This window comes from Mus caroli, chromosome 2 (genome assembly GCF_900094665.2).
Source record: "Mus caroli chromosome 2, CAROLI_EIJ_v1.1, whole genome shotgun sequence".
Classification (NCBI taxonomy): Eukaryota; Metazoa; Chordata; class Mammalia; order Rodentia; family Muridae; genus Mus; species Mus caroli.
This window is the reverse complement of record NC_034571.1, coordinates 135,073,210-135,089,557: the sequence shown is the minus strand read 5'-3', so window position 1 is coordinate 135,089,557 and position 16,348 is coordinate 135,073,210. Positions and strand designations below refer to the sequence as shown.

The following is a 16,348-nucleotide window of genomic DNA, read 5'->3' as shown; positions in this document are numbered from 1 at the left end:
TTTTTTTTTTTTTTTTTTTGCATTGAAATCAGCCAAGATTCTAAAATGATTGACTCCTACTTGACAGATCTTAGTACCTTCCCCGGTGTCTTGGTACCTTGAGCTAAGTCTGTCAGCTAAGCACCAAGGTTTTAACTTGTAACTCACTATACTGCCTTTATGGTAGCCCATCCATCTGTTTTGGAGAAGTGATCATTCTAAGGATACTTCAGCAGCTACAGAGGACCTCCTCAGTCATGGCAAGGCATCTATGCCATGTGGCACCAGTCATGGAAAGCAGCACATAAGCCAGACAAGCCTTGGTGAGCTCCAGATAGCCCAGCAGTGTCTCTCCCAGTGTCTGCTATTGGTGTTGCTCTGAATTATTCCACGCCCAATCCACATTTTCTTTGGTAAGGATCAACCTGTCCCATATGGGAAACACTGTTTCCCCCATGACATTTTAAAAATAAAAATATTAGCCTGACTCACTCATGCACACTTTTGGGATTCTATGGGGAGGGGTGGACTGGTACATCTTGAAGATTTAAAAGCTATGCACTCAATGCATACACAGATCATCAAATAATCCTCAATGGTTATTTGACTGGGAACGTCAATAGCAAAGACTGAAAGTCAATTTCCTTTATTATCCAGAGGCCCAAAATCTAAGCTTTCAATTTTAATTTTACTGTGAAAAAACTGAAGGGTAAAGTGAGGGTAAAGAGAAGTTATGATTCTTTATTTGGAATGTGAACACTTGTAAGGGAGGGGTCAAGGCCTGTGTGGCTTTCTGGTAAGGTGTTATACACATTTGTTACACGCACAGAAACTAGTGAGCTTATGGCATGCTTTGGTAGTGACACCTGCTACAGTATGACATTGATGCTCAGTGCCTATCAGTCATGCCCAAGCTGGCCAAGCCACCCTCAGGTCTTACAGGAATTGTTTAGAATCTGCTTATAATTGCCTATCCCCTTAAACCTGTAGTCTTTCCCATCTCATGGCCCAAAACCATTTCTGAGAGAGAATTACTATAATTTCTGTGCCTTAAGCAATAGCCATTATTGAGAGCATAAAGTCCTAGAACATACAACTTCATCTGCTCTTATGTATTGGTACATGTTATTGAAGATTAGATTCTATCATGACCCCAAAATGGTGCTAACATTGCAATTCATTTCAATGTGAGATTTTTTGAGCCATTTTAAATCACAGAGAAAGTATCTATAAGCATTTTCTTTTTCCTGTAATCAGACGACAAAACAAGAAGACTATGCCTGCCCTTTGTTACCTAGGCTTCTTGCTCAGCAACCTTTCAGGGCGGTATGTGGTACTCTCGGAGTCTGGATTCTTTGCCCATCACGGCTCAATGCAACCTCTTCCACAAGGAGCCTTTAGGAGTCCAGCCTCTGTGTGGATATGGTGGGGTGGGGTAGGGGCAGTTTTTAAATGATTCAAATGTAAAGTGAGGAGCCCCAAAGCAGAACCCTGGTTTTATTGTCTCAAGCCTCTCAACCCGTGTCACCTTGGACTGTGCATTGGGGGACCACAAATGTCTCATGTGTTTGTATCAGCGATAACTCAGAACAAGGTCTGTTATACAGTCACCTCTAAAATATTCATATGATAGCGTTTAATAGAAAATTAAGTTCATTTATTTGTGCAGTAGCAGAATTGGAAAAATCTCATTAAAATATAAGGAGGGGGTAATTACTTGTCATATTAGCTATTGTCCCTATTTTCCCTAGGAATCACTAGAAACACACATATGCTTATTTCTTCAACTTACTTGAAAAACTAGAGTAAGAAAATCTCCTATGAAACCATCATTTGCATCTCTCATTCATTCTCAGAGATTTAAATGAAGAAAGCGCTCTACCTTTTTAAACAAAAGGCTTTGTCTCCCTTTTGAAAATGTCATTTTCCTCTCCATTCCCTTTTAAGACTGTCTGGGATTTGTCTGTCTTTGGATATTTAACAGGCTCTGAAGTAATCTTGGAGAAACCGTCATATATTTCAGGGAGGTTTAGACATGTTCTCAAAATTAAAAATTAAGTGTATCACAGAAAGTCCATCTGCCGCAATTAATCACAGTAACCTCACGCAAGGAGTCACTGACAGAAGATCGTGAGGGAACCTTAGGAACTTTCCAGTTGATGAGAACACTGAATTCCAAAGAGTTTTTTCCATAATTCTTTGGTCCCACCCAGAGACATTGAGTGTATGTATCAGCGGGAGTATAGGGTGTGTGTGTTGGAAGTGAGGTGGAAATAGCTGTGAAGTCCAGAGGTCAGTGTCACATGTCTTCCTCATATCTTGTCCACTTTATTTTTTGAGACAAGGTCTCTCAGTGAGCCTGGAGATTAGTGATCTGGCCCCAGTCTTCCTTCCTCCTTACAGTCCTTGCTGCTAGGGTTGCAGATGCAGCACCAAGCTTGGTTGTTTACATGGGTGCTGGTGATCCAAGCTCAGGGCCTCCTGCTTGCACAGCAGACATTTTACACATTGACCAATATTCTCAATCATTTGAACATTACATCCATAGCCAATCTCATTTGTCTGTACACCCACCCTACACTTTCCTTTAGCTGGCTTATTGCTTTCTAAGTATATTCATGAGTTAATAATTCAATATTATGTCATTGAGCCCATTTCACTCTTTGTTTCTTTGCATGCTACATGTATGATTTAGGTCCAAAGGGTTACCAGTAAGATTTCCAAGTTACTGTGTCCTGGAACAAAAATGGATACATGGACAGTGGTAAAAAATGAGACTATTCAAGACAAAGGCATTTTTAGAGATGGAGGAGGGGGTACAGGTAGAGAACCAGAATTGATCAGAGAATCAAAAGCCCCACAGCTTGTCAAGACCCTTCTTAGATAATTTACTTTCTCAGGCACCCCTGCCCTGAGCTCTTTTCTGGCACAGAGCCCTGGTTGGGTATAAGAGGTCCCATACAGTCTGCCACTGGGTTTCATGTGTGTGTGTGTACATGGAAAGGCACTAGGTGCGCACAAACATACATCTATTTGCTGTCTGTCTGTCTGTCTATTAAAAGCCAGCTTTCCTCCAGGTCTCTCCTCTCCTCCCCTTCCTTTCCCTCTTCTGTTTGTTTCCCTCTTCTTTACTTGAGTGGCATTTCCACATAAGTGGCTTGATTTAGTAGAAAAAACTCTAAGATAATATGATGGTTTGAAAGGAAATGACCCCATAGGTCCATAGGGAGTAGCACTTTAGAAGGTGTGGTCTTGTGAGAGGAAGTGTGTCACTGGGGGCAGGCTTCAAGATAGGTAGGTAAGTAGGTAGGTAGATAGATAGAATATATATATTGAATATTCATGTGCCTAGTATCTTTCCATGTGTGTGCAAGTGCATGCATGTGCACCCACACATGGATGATATGTGATCTCATACATTTCTATAAGCATACACATACATGCACAGGTCATAAGGTAGCTCCAGCCCTTTCTTCTGAGCACCAGAGCTGTGTGTTTAATTTGCTAAAGACTTTTTAACGTCATTATTCTAAAACTAACTTCACTTATGGTCTATTCTACCACATCATTATGGTTCCTTTTCCAGTGCTATGATCCTATGTGGCTAGCTGTCTAACTGGTTAGTCAGTCTGCATGTTAGAGCCTTCTTCATCAGCCTCCCTGCTTGGATGTGCCCCTCGTTGAATTCTGTTGCTTTTATCTTTTAAATGGCTTCTAGATTCTTGGTTCTTCTCATACATTGCCTCTCCCAGAGGCACCTTCCTCCAGACTTGTGAGATCCATCCCAGCTTTGTTACTCTGTCAGCTGCAAAAGTGATCTTTCTGAAGTATACACCTCTACATGTTTTGTAGTGCTTTTCTGCCACATCCGTGTAACAGTTGGTTTTCCCACTCTATCCTGAAGGACCGAGGGGCCCTTTCCCTCTATTCTCAAGCTTTATCATGTACAGTGATATCCCTTATTCCTTCTGTCATATCCACATGGCTGTCTGCCAGTCTCCAACCATCTTCTCTTCTCTCTTTTCCTGCTGAATGACAAACAAAAAATTTTACTTGACTACTCCTAGGTCTGGTGAAGGAGAAGATTTGTTGTAGATATTAGGGAGAGCATAGCCAGAGGCAGAAACATCTGAGAGAGTCCAGAGTGAACACAACTCTGAGTCTGGCCATGTGAAGAGAGAGGGGACAGAAGAGGGGAGAGCCAAGAGATCAAGATCTGGGCATACCCAAAATGTCTGGATTATATAGGGAAGAGCCTCTTGGGGAAGGGCAGCCCAGCCCCTAGAGTTCAGCCTAGGTGGCAGGATTTGCCAGCTATGCCCTATAACATATAGGGACTGAGCAATGCTGGGAGAATCTGGAGGTCAGGTCTGTTTTGCTATGTTAAAAAGGCTCCTTGTTAGCCCCCTGTCCTTGGAGACCTAGCATCTACAACAGAACCTTTATATATGCTTCTCCCAAACTCATCTTTGGCACATACTATAATTGATTAAAGTTCTGATACTGGGTATCAAATTAGGGCCTGGTACTAAGCAGCGGAAGCCCTCTGCCAATAAACTATGCCCCCAAGCCATCAAAGGTTGTCCTTGTCAGCCCTCTCCTCAAGGGCATCTTTCCTCTCTGCAACCTGGTTCTTTTCCTTTGTGAGAAGCTTTTCACTCCTTTACCCTCTCTGTGTACTGCTTATGCTCTGAAAAGCAAGGTATATGTCAGCTCTTCCCAATTCTGTATCCTTAGTAGTTATCATGATACTAGTATACAGGACGTTCACTAAGTATTTGTTGGCTACATTAATTAACAGAACTATCATATAAGCATGGTACATAATTTTGATTCAGTGTTTCTTGAATGAAAGTGAGCAGTAGAAAGAAGTGGAGCAAACAGCTGTTATTGGAGTCCATTGTACAGGCCAGGCAATTGACACACATCTAAATGGAAATAATGAATTGCCATGGATAGTTTTGCTCTTAAGTCCTTAATGGCTTTTAACTGCATGCAAATAACATAGGTAGCTGGATTATTTTTGGTGACTTAATGTGAGTTGAAATGATGTCTCTGAGATACTATTCTATTTTTCCATTAGCATATTTTAACAATTTTCAACTTGCTTGGTTAAGCATTTGATTAACAGAAGGAAAAATGAGTTGGATTAGGTGTAATTAACACCTGGAATTTGATGGCCTTATTAATCTCTAATGTAACTTAAGCATATTAAATTTATGTACTTCCTAGACATGACTGCTTATAGCTTGACTTTCTATAAGAGACACATCTTTCAGATTTAGTGGTAGAAGGGTGGGAAACACCTTTCTTAATTACAGTAGTGGTGCCTTTCCATACGTGGCAGAGACACAGGTGTCACTTTCTATGAGGAGGAGAGATAGTGAGCAAAAAATCTACTGCTTCATGTTGACTCCATTCCCTGTGAAATAATGACTTCCACTGAACCCAGCTCTTCAGGTTCTCCTAGTGCCTTGTGTCTGAACCAGTCAGTGGTTAACTGTATGGATTTGAAACACCTCTGAGATCTGTAAGACGATGCACTGAGTAGGTGGCAGGAGTCAGGTAGGAGGGTCCTCGGTAAAGCTCTAGAGTATTTGTATGTCTGGGCTTGTGTTATGACCTGTCAGATCCAGGCAAAGACCACAGCTGAGCAAGTGGCTGTTTTTTGTGTGCAGCCATCAGCAGCTCCAGCCCTTGTGTCAAGGGGCATTAAGGATATGTTGAGACTGTCCTCTCAACACGCTGTATCTTCTGAGGTTTCAAGGGAAGTTAGAAAGATACCTGAGTTTTGTGTGAAATATTTTAAGTTTTTAACTATTCACAGTATTTTTGTTTTTGAAATTTTCTGTTTGAAACACAAAAATATATGTTGGCCTTTATCACTGTTCTCTAGATTGTGAACTCTGGTCAGCCTTTCTCTTAGCACTCCAGGTCCACACAGTATTTTGTATGGGCTGGACTCGAACTTTTATGTTCTGAACAGAGCTAGCTAGTCTCCTGTCTCTAGCTCAAGCTTTCCCAGTGATACCCCATGACCCTACATTTTTTTTGGTTCCCTGGTTATCCAGTGAAACCAGCCTTGGTCTTTGGTGCAGAAGTCTGCTTCTAGCTACTCCTGTCTCTACTTGGTACATAGATGCTAGACTGAGCACAGTCATTGCTCTTGATTGCCTACTCCAGAGCATGAGCCTTGTCTTTTTCAGGGCAAAGACTGATCATTATGTTCTGTCATAAGGTAATATGGACAAGATCATGGGATAGCGAGTCTGTGTGTAACATTGCTTCTCTTAATTGCTTTTGAGGCCAGGGAGCACACTGCCTTCCAAAGCTAATATGGACAAGTCTGAACTGGACAAGTCTAACTTTAGAAACTGTTTGCTTATTTGAGGTGACCCCTCCTCCTAGGCTTGGCATTCTTGAGCATTGGCCTTCACTTCTCTTGTCCCCTGAGCACTTGGTACTGAATGAAGACTCTGGTCCATGATCCTTTCTTGAACATCTAATATAGACATTTACTTTTATTACAGGGTTTGTGAAACACAGCAGCATAGTCTCCTGATTCCAGCGGGATTTAGCAGTAGGAATTTGTTCTCTGCCAGCTCTACTGTATTTCTTATAAAACTGCTTTTCTTTGAGTGTCTGCATCTGTAAGCATTAATAAACATTTCCTATGTTCATGATCACATGTTTTACTTGATGTTGCACCTCTATAGAGTTGTGGAGGTTTTTTTTTCTTCCAAACAATCATAAATATAATTATCTGAATATTAAGTTTAAAACCTCATAATAAATTATAATGCTTAGATTCGTCACCTTTGCCTAGGTTGTTGTGAATATCATGACACCCAAACCAAAGTACATGCAGGTTTAAAATTAGCTTCCATGGGTGAGCATTTGAGACTGAAGCCTCTCATTCTTTTCTAATGCACTGGAAGGAGAATCCCATGCTCTGCTGTTGCCAGCTGACCACACTGCTACCACCGACATCACATTTCCTTCCATCTATTGCTGCTGTTCTTGTGTGTTCTAGGTGCTGTGATACTCTTGGGAAGAACCAACATGTTCCGCTTTAACCATCCGAAGGAAGCCGCCAAGCTTAGGGAGAAGAGGAAGGTGAGGGCTTGGGGACTGGCCCCGGTGGGGCAGGGGTCTCCTTCTGGGTCTACCACTTTACCTTCTGAGGTGAAAGCCTTTAGCAAGGAAGTCCTGGAACAGCTCAGTTCTAAGCACTTAACTTCCTGACCAATGATGGAATAGGAGAGCCAGCAAGTGGAATCAAAGAAACCCTTCTTTCTAGACCCTTCTTTCTAGTGTGTACATCCCCAGAGGAGCCAGGCTTTGTGTGGCATGGCATTAAGTGAGCTCATATCTACCAGAATCTCAGAACTGAATCACTCTTATTTTAAGTCAACCACAGTAAATTGGGTTTTTCTCCTGGGTAGCAGGCCAAGTCGGGGGAAGTAGGACCATTGAGACAGACAGGCAGGCTTGGTTGGATAGGGCCATTCTGAGATCTCATAGTGCTTGATGGTGGAGGAAGGCTGAAGCCCACAGGAAGAGAGGAACATTTGATGAGAAGGAAAGAAATCTACACCGTGTCCTCTCCTTAGACTCCCGAAGATAGTCAGAACTGCAGTTTGCATCATCATGAGCTAGAAACTATGCTGAACTTCAGTGGAGATTATGCCCTTTTATCTCAACAGGAGCTGTTACTGCCCCAACTTACACCTAAATAGAGTAGGAAACTGGACCAAGACAAGCTGTCTGTAACAGACCCCAAGGGCAGGTGGGCAACCGGGCCACAGCCCTGACCTGCAAGCCTGAGGCCTATGTTCTAACTACCAAGTGACATAGCACCTTTTGCCACTGCTTACTATAAGGGCTTTGACTGCCAGGGCCTTTGATGAAAAATGAGAACAAACCTACACTCCTCAGCCTAATCCAGGGCTAATGATCCAGCTAGTGAACCTTCCTGCCCTTCCTGCCCAGGGCCACTCTAGATAGTTTGTTTTGAACATGGTTCCAGAGAGATATAGGGGAAGTGTGTCTGCCAGGAGCTTTCACTGGAAGCAAATAGAGCAGTTCTTACCTTTTTGGTCTCTCCTCACCTTTATCCACCCTTTATCTCTGTCACTCAGTAAATGTGAATGTAGAAAGCAACTGAGGTGTAATTCTAGCTTCTAACCAAACTTTAATGCAGTGAGTGTGGCTAGGAGGCTTTCTGAGTTATGGTATGCCTGGTAAATTTCCATTGTTAAGGGTGGTCTGGTGTATACAGGCCCAACTATCCCTCATCTGTCAGATATTAATCATTCCCACGAGTGTGTGCATCTCACTGTCTGTCACTAGCAGAAGGCAGTCAATGCTAGCACTGGCCTCCTCCTAACCACCAAGGTAACTATTCTACTCTGTGTCTGCTATTAGAGTGGCCTCCTGTCCTCCTTCAGCCTGTCTATGACCGACCTCTCAAAGTCCTGTGAGAACCTGTCTGCAGTCATGTTGTATAACCCTGGGTAAGTGAACAGCAACATCTCTTTCCCGTGATTAGTACTGTGATAGTATTTATGATGCCAACTACATTATAGTGAATTGATGGTAATAAAACTTGAGCAAGGGCACCTCCTCTGCATATCAACCACAGTCATTTTCCAAGCTCCTTTCCAGCCAGTGCTATATGTACATAATTGTACTTAGTTATAATCACAGTATAAATGGGATTATGTTCTATGATTTTTTTTTTGCTTAACAACATAATAAGCATTAGCAAAGATGGTTACAAGCTTCATTATCATTTTCATAACTGTCTAATATTTTAAGTTGGCACTTTGATTACCCAGTGCATGATCCCTTTGGCTTAAATGCTTTTATCTTGTTTTATAAATTATCTGTAATAACAGAGGCAGCCTTGATCTTAGGGCATCCTGTAGCCCAGAGAATTATCTTTACTACATTCAGACATTAAGAGATAGCTGAAGACACAAATGGGAGCGTTTGAAATGGGCTTAGCAGCTGGGTGACCTTGAGTTGTCAGCCTAAGTGCTCAAGTCATTGGTGACTTCGTCAGTAAGATGGCAGTGATAATGAAAACGTCTGTAACAGGGAGCCAGATGAAGTACTTTTGGGTACTCCCCAGTTTTGAAGTTCCAAAAGTTCATGCTTCCTTCCCAGAGGATCTCACATAAAATAATAGAGCTGAATGAGTGAAGTGAGAGCAGCAGATGTCTCTGGAGCTGTCCTTCATTTGGCATTTACTCTGTGGCTGGCATTGTGTCAAGTCCCTTCTGTCCTCTCAGTTCCCAGAATCACAGTAGCTTTGTTTACATGGGGGGAACTTGTGCATGTGCTTTCAAGTTAGAGCCGTGGTGGTGTCCAGGTCTGTGTGACTCCCCATCCCAGCTCTTAGCTCGTCAGTCCTAACCCCATTCCATTTGGGGGCCCTTGTTCCATGGCTATGGCCTGCAACTGCTCCCTGAGATCTAGTTAGTACTCCCTGTGACAGAAAGCAGCTGTCTACAAGAATTGTTGCTTCACTGTCCCAGGGAGCACCTTAAATTACATGTCTACTTTGTTCCTCATGGAGGCTAGCACACCAAAGTGTTACATGAGCCAAAGTTGAAAGCTAGTTGGTGAGACACAGGGTCTGTGGACTCTTACCAACCCAATTGGTATATTTTGTGGTATCCAACTTTGTCTTTACCATGCAACTTTTCAAATTTCATACTGTATGCTCACTGAGAAAAGTTTTGATCATTACATAATTGTGTCTGGAAATAAACCATATATCAGGGAGACTCTAAAATGTAAGAACCCTCTCAGAGCTACTAAATAGGCAGTCCTGAAGGCGTAAGTGCATGTGGGTTCTTAGGAATCTGCAGTGCTTTTCTCAGCTGCTAGAAGAAATCATTCCTAGGCTTCTGTCAGTTAATGTAATATGTTGGTGCTCAGCATTGATGTCAGCTTTGGTAGTGTGATCCCTTTTGTTAAGTACTGTTTGTCTACTCAAAGACTTTTGCTTGGATTTGTTTCCAGCCCAAGACCCAGTTAATTCTGGAATCCAGCACCACCATCTGCATCCTCTGTGCACCCTTTAGTTTATTACCTTTGGAACCTTAATGTGGCTATTTGTTATCTTTGAAAATGAAAAGAGTAATCTTTGCATAGGTCACTAGTTCTCATTCTTTTATGCCTGTATATATGGCATTGAGTTCTTTTTCATCCACAAAATGGAGAACGCATAGACCTATTCAAAATGATATTGTATTTTGTTTGATTTGAAGTTTAGTGTTTTCCCAGTATTGATAAAATGTCATCAAGGTTTACCAGTTTGCATCCTCAGAACTCTTCTTACTCCCGTGTCTAAAACAAAAATGTTGCTTCAGTGACTTCCTGTGGTCTAAAACCAAAAATTCAACTAGAACCTCCTAAGCATCCCCACTACCTATACATCTTGGAACATCTCAGCACCCCCGGGCATAGCCTGGCACATCCATCTCAACACATCTTAGCACGTCTCTGCACATCTCTTTACAGCAGTAGTTCTCAATCTTCCTAATGCTGCAACCCTTTAGTACGGTTCATGATGTTGTGGTGACTGCCAGCCATATCATTATTTTTGTTGCTTTTTCATAACTACAATTTTATTTCTATTCTGGATCATAATGTAAATATCACATATACAGAATATCTAATATGCAAACCCCCAAAGGGGTCATGACCCACAGGTTGAGAACATGTTGGGCCTTTAGGCTATGGCTGTGATTTAGATATGCCTGAAAGAGCCTGTGCCAAAGGAGCTGTTTCTTTGTTCCAGTGTCTGATACTTGTTTTTCCTGACACCCCCTCCTCCAAGGCAGCATGCAGATGTTCCCATTCTGCAGGCTAGTCCCAGCTTTCATCAACATGGAGTGTCCCTGTTCAGCACATATCTGTCTTTCTGCCATCAATGTTTCATTACTCTGTGGAGGCAGTTTATCAAACTTCAGCAAACTCTTTTGAGAACTTCTATCCATCAGATATGTCTCTAGGATGGGGCCGTTGGTATAGACATTGTCGATGTCCATGCCAGTTGGAGGAGAGAATCAACCTGTAGATGATTAACAGATCAGAAAAGTCAAGGTGACGTGAAGGGAATGCACTGGGCAGTGTGGCCGAGTGGTCAGGGAGGACCTCCAGAGCAGGAGATTCTTGATCAAAGGCTTGAGGAGAGTGAAGGTGGCACACATAAGCAACAAGTTGTGGAATGGAAAACAGTTCAGACAAAGGGAAAGGAACTAAAATGCTTCAAAATCAGAAGTGGAAAGTGGAGCAGAGGAAGTAGAATACAGGAAGAAGGGGATTCAAGGTGAGGTGAGGCCTAGTTGGTGACAGCCCATGTTCCCCTGTGGGACACTTCAGGGAGCGGTGGCTTCTAAGAGCACTGGCAAACATGGAAAGCCTTTGCCTGGGACAGTCCCTTGAAGGGCATTTACTATGGAAAGTGTATCATGGAGTCAGGATATTGTGAAGAAGCTGTTTGTTTAGAGTCTATAAAAGCTAATGGTGGCATGGGTCTGAGCTTCAGCTCAGATACATAGCAAAGTATAATCAAGGAAGTAGGGGTAAGGTCTTAGGTGTAAGCATGTGGGGTAGATGTTGCACTTTTCCCAAATGGGCCAGACAAGGAAGACAAGTTCAAGTTGGCAGGTGATAAGAGTGCATAAGCATCCTCCTTGTTAGGTTGGAAGCCTTATGGGGTGAAAGCCTTGTCTTACTTTATTTCAAAGTGCCATACATATCTTTTGTTTATTAGTAATTTAGCAAATCATTTCAGATTAAAATTTTACTAAGACAACTGACTCCTCTAGGTTTTTTGTTTGTTTTTTGTTTTTTAATTAATTTTCCTGACCATGGACATTAGAATTATTGGGATATGATGCGCTGTCAAAAGTGGTAGGGGTACAATCTGAAAAAAAAAGTTACTTAAATAATCTCATGATCATATTCTGGTCCTTGACAAAGCAGGTAGAAGGAGGGCATGCCTTCTTTTGAAATGGGAAAGTGAGCAAAGGCAACCAGAAAATGCAAATGAGAATGATATGCTTTACGCTGAATTATAACTGGTGACTTCTGGATACTTCTGATATGGGCATGATGCGTCCTCTCCACCTGGCTCCTGAAAACAGACACACTCATGTAGTACTTGTTGGTACAAATTCAAATGAAATGATTTAATACTTCATCATACCTCCCTTCTCCCTGGCTCCCAGTCCTCTGCACTTGCTACCTGCTGCAAAGAGTCATTACCCATGAGTTAAAGTATAATTGAAGAAAAGTTGTCTAGCCTGACTTATGGCTAGGCAGACACTTCATTATAAAATTGTTACAGGCTCTAGCAAGTGGGCAAAATGAAGCATAATGAAAGCTATAGCCATGCTGTTTATACCATTTTTTTAATGGTACAGGTATAAATACTCTCAGCATGAATTAAGCTAGATGAACATTGAAAGAAATGTGTTTAATACCTGGACCCTCATTAAAGAGTTGTTTAGTTCCAGATAGTACCCAGTTTGGGCTCAGAGCATGCTCATTTCTCAGATGGAAACTTCAGATTATGCTGCTCCTCCAAGTAATGGGTACTTGTGAGGGTCTGGCTTGTGCTGACAGCTTGCTAAGTACCAGATTTGGAGCTCTGTGTAGAGCCTGAGAACAGGGGCTTGTCATGCATTTCAAATGAGCACAAGCCAGCGCTCAGTTCAAATCTGAGGGTAGCTGTGTCTGCAGCCTTCTCTGGGGATCTCTTGGAAAAGGAATGATGTGACATGATGTACCTAGGAAGGGCTTTTGATCTAGTGCCATGCCCCTTTTCCAGTTGTAATCTTCAGGTTGACATCACCTGCAGCCAGTCTGTTAGGATCTATATAAGTGTGATTCATGAGAGCCATTTGTCATGTTTTTGGAGACCCAGTATTATTTCTTTTCATTGACCCAATTTGTTTGTGTAGTTTAGCTTGTTGTCAATGGTGTAGAAGCACACACCCTGGACTGACTAACTAGAGTTCTGATCATCCAGAGGTCAGCAGGATTATAAGGAGTCTTAAGTAGAGCCATTCAGAAGCCTGTGATTGGAGACTTCTCTTCTGTAGTTGAGGTCATAAAGATGTTCCCAGCCTATAAGAAGGGCTTGCCTAGAGAAGAGAGAGGCAAGAAGTGCTAACTGAAGATTTAGTCCTCATCATCCACCTTCCAAAGGCTCACAATCACTTCTGTGACTTTGCACCAGGGAATGCACTCTCTGATTTCAGATGAGCTGCATCCTCCTGGTCCCTGAAATGTTTGCAGAAGCAGACCTGGTGAAGAGGTCCACTGCTGGAAACTGAGAGCATCCCAGAAGATTGCTGGGTGGAGGGAGTCATGCTGAGGGTGTGGACAAGATAAGGAGTCAGTGGTGAGGCTGCAGCAGAGAGCACTCTCTGGGAGCCAGGAGCTAGCACTGCTCTGTTTGGATGATCTCACAGGGTTGTCCTTTGGGGCTTGCGTTTCTGTGTTTGGCAGAATGAACTTAGGGGTGTAGGTTGTAGCTCAACTTCCTAAAGGAAGTAACATAGTGTTGTGTTTTAGATTACTTTTATAAATTGTGATAAGCCTTTTTTAAAAGCTTCTTCAGAGCCAGGTAGACAGTACATGCCTACAATCTCAGCCCTGGGAGATGAATGCAGGATGATTGAGAGTTCAGGGCCAGCCTCGGCTATGTAGTAAGTACAAAGCTAGTCTGGGCTATATTATTTCCTGTCTCAAAGCAAAACAACTTATCCAGAATATATGTTTAAAATATATATTCCAGTATACAAACAATAACTATTGTTTATGTACTAATGTGTGGTAACTACTTACATGTTTAGTAACAACTTTCGTTTGTAGTTGTAGTAAAAGAGACTTACTGTAATGTCTTACATCATAATAATTTTCAGTACACAGTATAATGAAGTGCATTGATGTTACCATGCAGGTGATCTATAGAACATTCTTCTTACAAGAGGCAGTGCTGTGGTCTTAAAGCAATACTTTTGTGCTCACGACTCATTATCATTTTTATTGTTGTTTGTTTCCATGAATTTTACTTCTTTAGACATTTCACACATGTGGGGTCAGAGCATTTTCCCATTCCTGCTTGTTTATTTCACTTAGCAGATGTCATTCAGGCTTTACTGGTTTTGTTAGAATGCCTTGTTTTCTGGCTGAGTAATATTCCTATGTATGTGGGACCACATTTTGTTTGTCCAGTCATCTGTTGATGGACATCTGCCAATGGTTGTGTCTATTGTTAGCTATTGGGCAGGAGCGTACAGATGTCTGCTTGAGTCTTTGATATCAGCTCTTCTGAGTCCAAGCCCAGAGTTGGATTCCTGGATCATCTGGCATTTCTGTTTTTAATGTTTTAGTAAATCACTAGTCTGTGTTCCATTGTGGCTCTGCCCACCTCACATTCTTACAACAGTGAGGGTGGTTTCCAGAGGCTGCGCCCTCACCCACCGGTGAGGAGCTCTGCATTTGATAATAGCCAAGAGCTATCTCACTATGGTTCTCCAGCACTCTGTCTTGTTCCCCTCTGACTATCCAATTGGGAAAAAAAGAAAGTTTAGAAATAGAGGAGGAAAGAATCCCTTTGTACCCTGTAAGTACTGTAAGCAGGTGATGGGTGCATCCCTACTGTGGATGGGATCCCTAGTGATTACAGGCAACTCATTTCACATGTTAACACCCAGCCAGCACTGTGTCCAGAAAGTGTTCATGGCTAAGGAAGGTGTGCTCATGTTTGCACAGGAAGGAGTCACGCTGAAGAGTGAGAACTGATAAGCTTAGGAAGCTGCTGTAAGATTGTTGGAAGCAGAGCTTGGAATGAGGTAGTGGTGGAATGAACCTAGAAGAAGAGTGGGCAGAAAACAAGCCAACTTTGGGTCCTGGGAGTTTTGCTGTCTGTGGATTTAATGAAGCAAAATATGTTGACTTCCAATCTCAGGCTTAGATCTTTGCTTGGATGTAATTTGTCGGAAATACAAACATAGAAGTAGGGTCAGGTAGTCAAAGGCAGTGAGGATAAGAACAACTTTGAGTAACTGGGGCTTGAACTGCTATAACTGGCTGGTTTCCATCTTCTTTCAGCTCTCCGACTTGCTATAGGGAAAGCTTGGGAGTGACTGTGTGGCCTGTAGGAAATACTCATCCCTGCCTATGGGATGGAGGCACTTCTCCCAGTTGAAAGAATGGCTGATTCCAGCTGGCCAGCTTTCACTCATTCGTGTGCCTAGTGTCTGAGTCCCTGGTGTCTCTTACACTGGGCATGTATGGTAAGGAAAGATAGACAGAGACTTGGTCACCTTGGGGTATGATTTAGTATGTGTGGAAGATGGTAAAGTCTGACCACAATCACAGAACTATAGCATTGTCTTACACATCCCATCCTAGGATTCCCCTGGAATGACTCTGTAGTTCCTGCCTCCTCAAAGGAAGAGGGAAGGACTGAGGATACTCTACGTTATGTTCCCTGAACTCTTCTTGGGAACTTCTTCTTCCTAGCCTTGGTCCTGGTCCGTTTGGCTTCAACAGAGTGACCTCCAAGCACTATCAGTGTCATTGACACTGTTCTCCAATGTGATCTCTCCCTTTCCAGCCTGAACTTCATCCTTGGCTAATGTATAAATTTCCCCCCACACCTACACAAGCTTTTGCGAAGCCCTCTGTCTACTTCCTCTGCTTAGTTCTCTTCTTAGCTTCGTCCAGGAATCACATTCTCAGGAGGCTTCTCCCCAGCTCCAGTTTGAGTTGATTTGTTGCTTTTTTCCCTTGGGCAGACATTCTGTGCATGTCTTCTCTTTCCAACGTAATCTCATGCCTGGGCATTTTCCTCATGTGGGCTTCTTGAAGGCAAGAGCCCTCCATTCCTTACTCAGTTTCAAGTCTTGCACATAGGAAGTCACTCTCTGCAGATCTACAGATCTGGGGCTGCAGCCAGGCTCTGGATGAGTCTGTCAGCAGGCCCTAGAAGCCTGTGCAGTGCATGACCCATGGCTACTGTACTCCTGCTTCTCTCCTTCGCTCCTCCTAGTGAGTGCTTCCTTCGCGGCTGGTGTCTAAGGATCACAGATCAATGTATCTCTTGTCTAGAAGAGTGCAGTAATAAGACTTAGTTTCATAGTAGTTAAAAAAAATTTCTGCTTAGTACTTTTCCCAGAGCCAATCTATCTTAACAGTTGTGGCTGTTTTGCTAATCATCATATCTGGTGAGACTCAACGTGTCTTCAAAGCAGCAGGTTCTCTCTCCCTCCCTCCCTCCCTTCCTTCCTTCCTTCCTTCCTTCCTTCCTTCCTTCCTTCCTTCCTTCCTTCCTTCC

At 42.7% G+C, this 16,348-nt stretch overlaps 1 protein-coding gene across 4 annotated transcripts in view; it reads left to right on the top strand.

Annotated features, from left to right (window-relative positions):
• The window catches only part of Kif16b (kinesin family member 16B), a 272,919-nt gene that overhangs the window by 139,964 nt on the left and 116,607 nt on the right, over positions 1 to 16,348 (top strand). For all 4 annotated transcript variants that reach the window (XM_029474203.1, XM_021150816.2, XM_029474202.1 and 1 more), the window contains exons 16-17: positions 7,013 to 7,095; positions 8,407 to 8,495. In XM_029474203.1, coding sequence (XP_029330063.1) covers positions 7,013 to 7,095; positions 8,407 to 8,495 — 172 coding nt within the window. The remainder of the gene's footprint in view (positions 1 to 7,012; positions 7,096 to 8,406; positions 8,496 to 16,348) is intronic.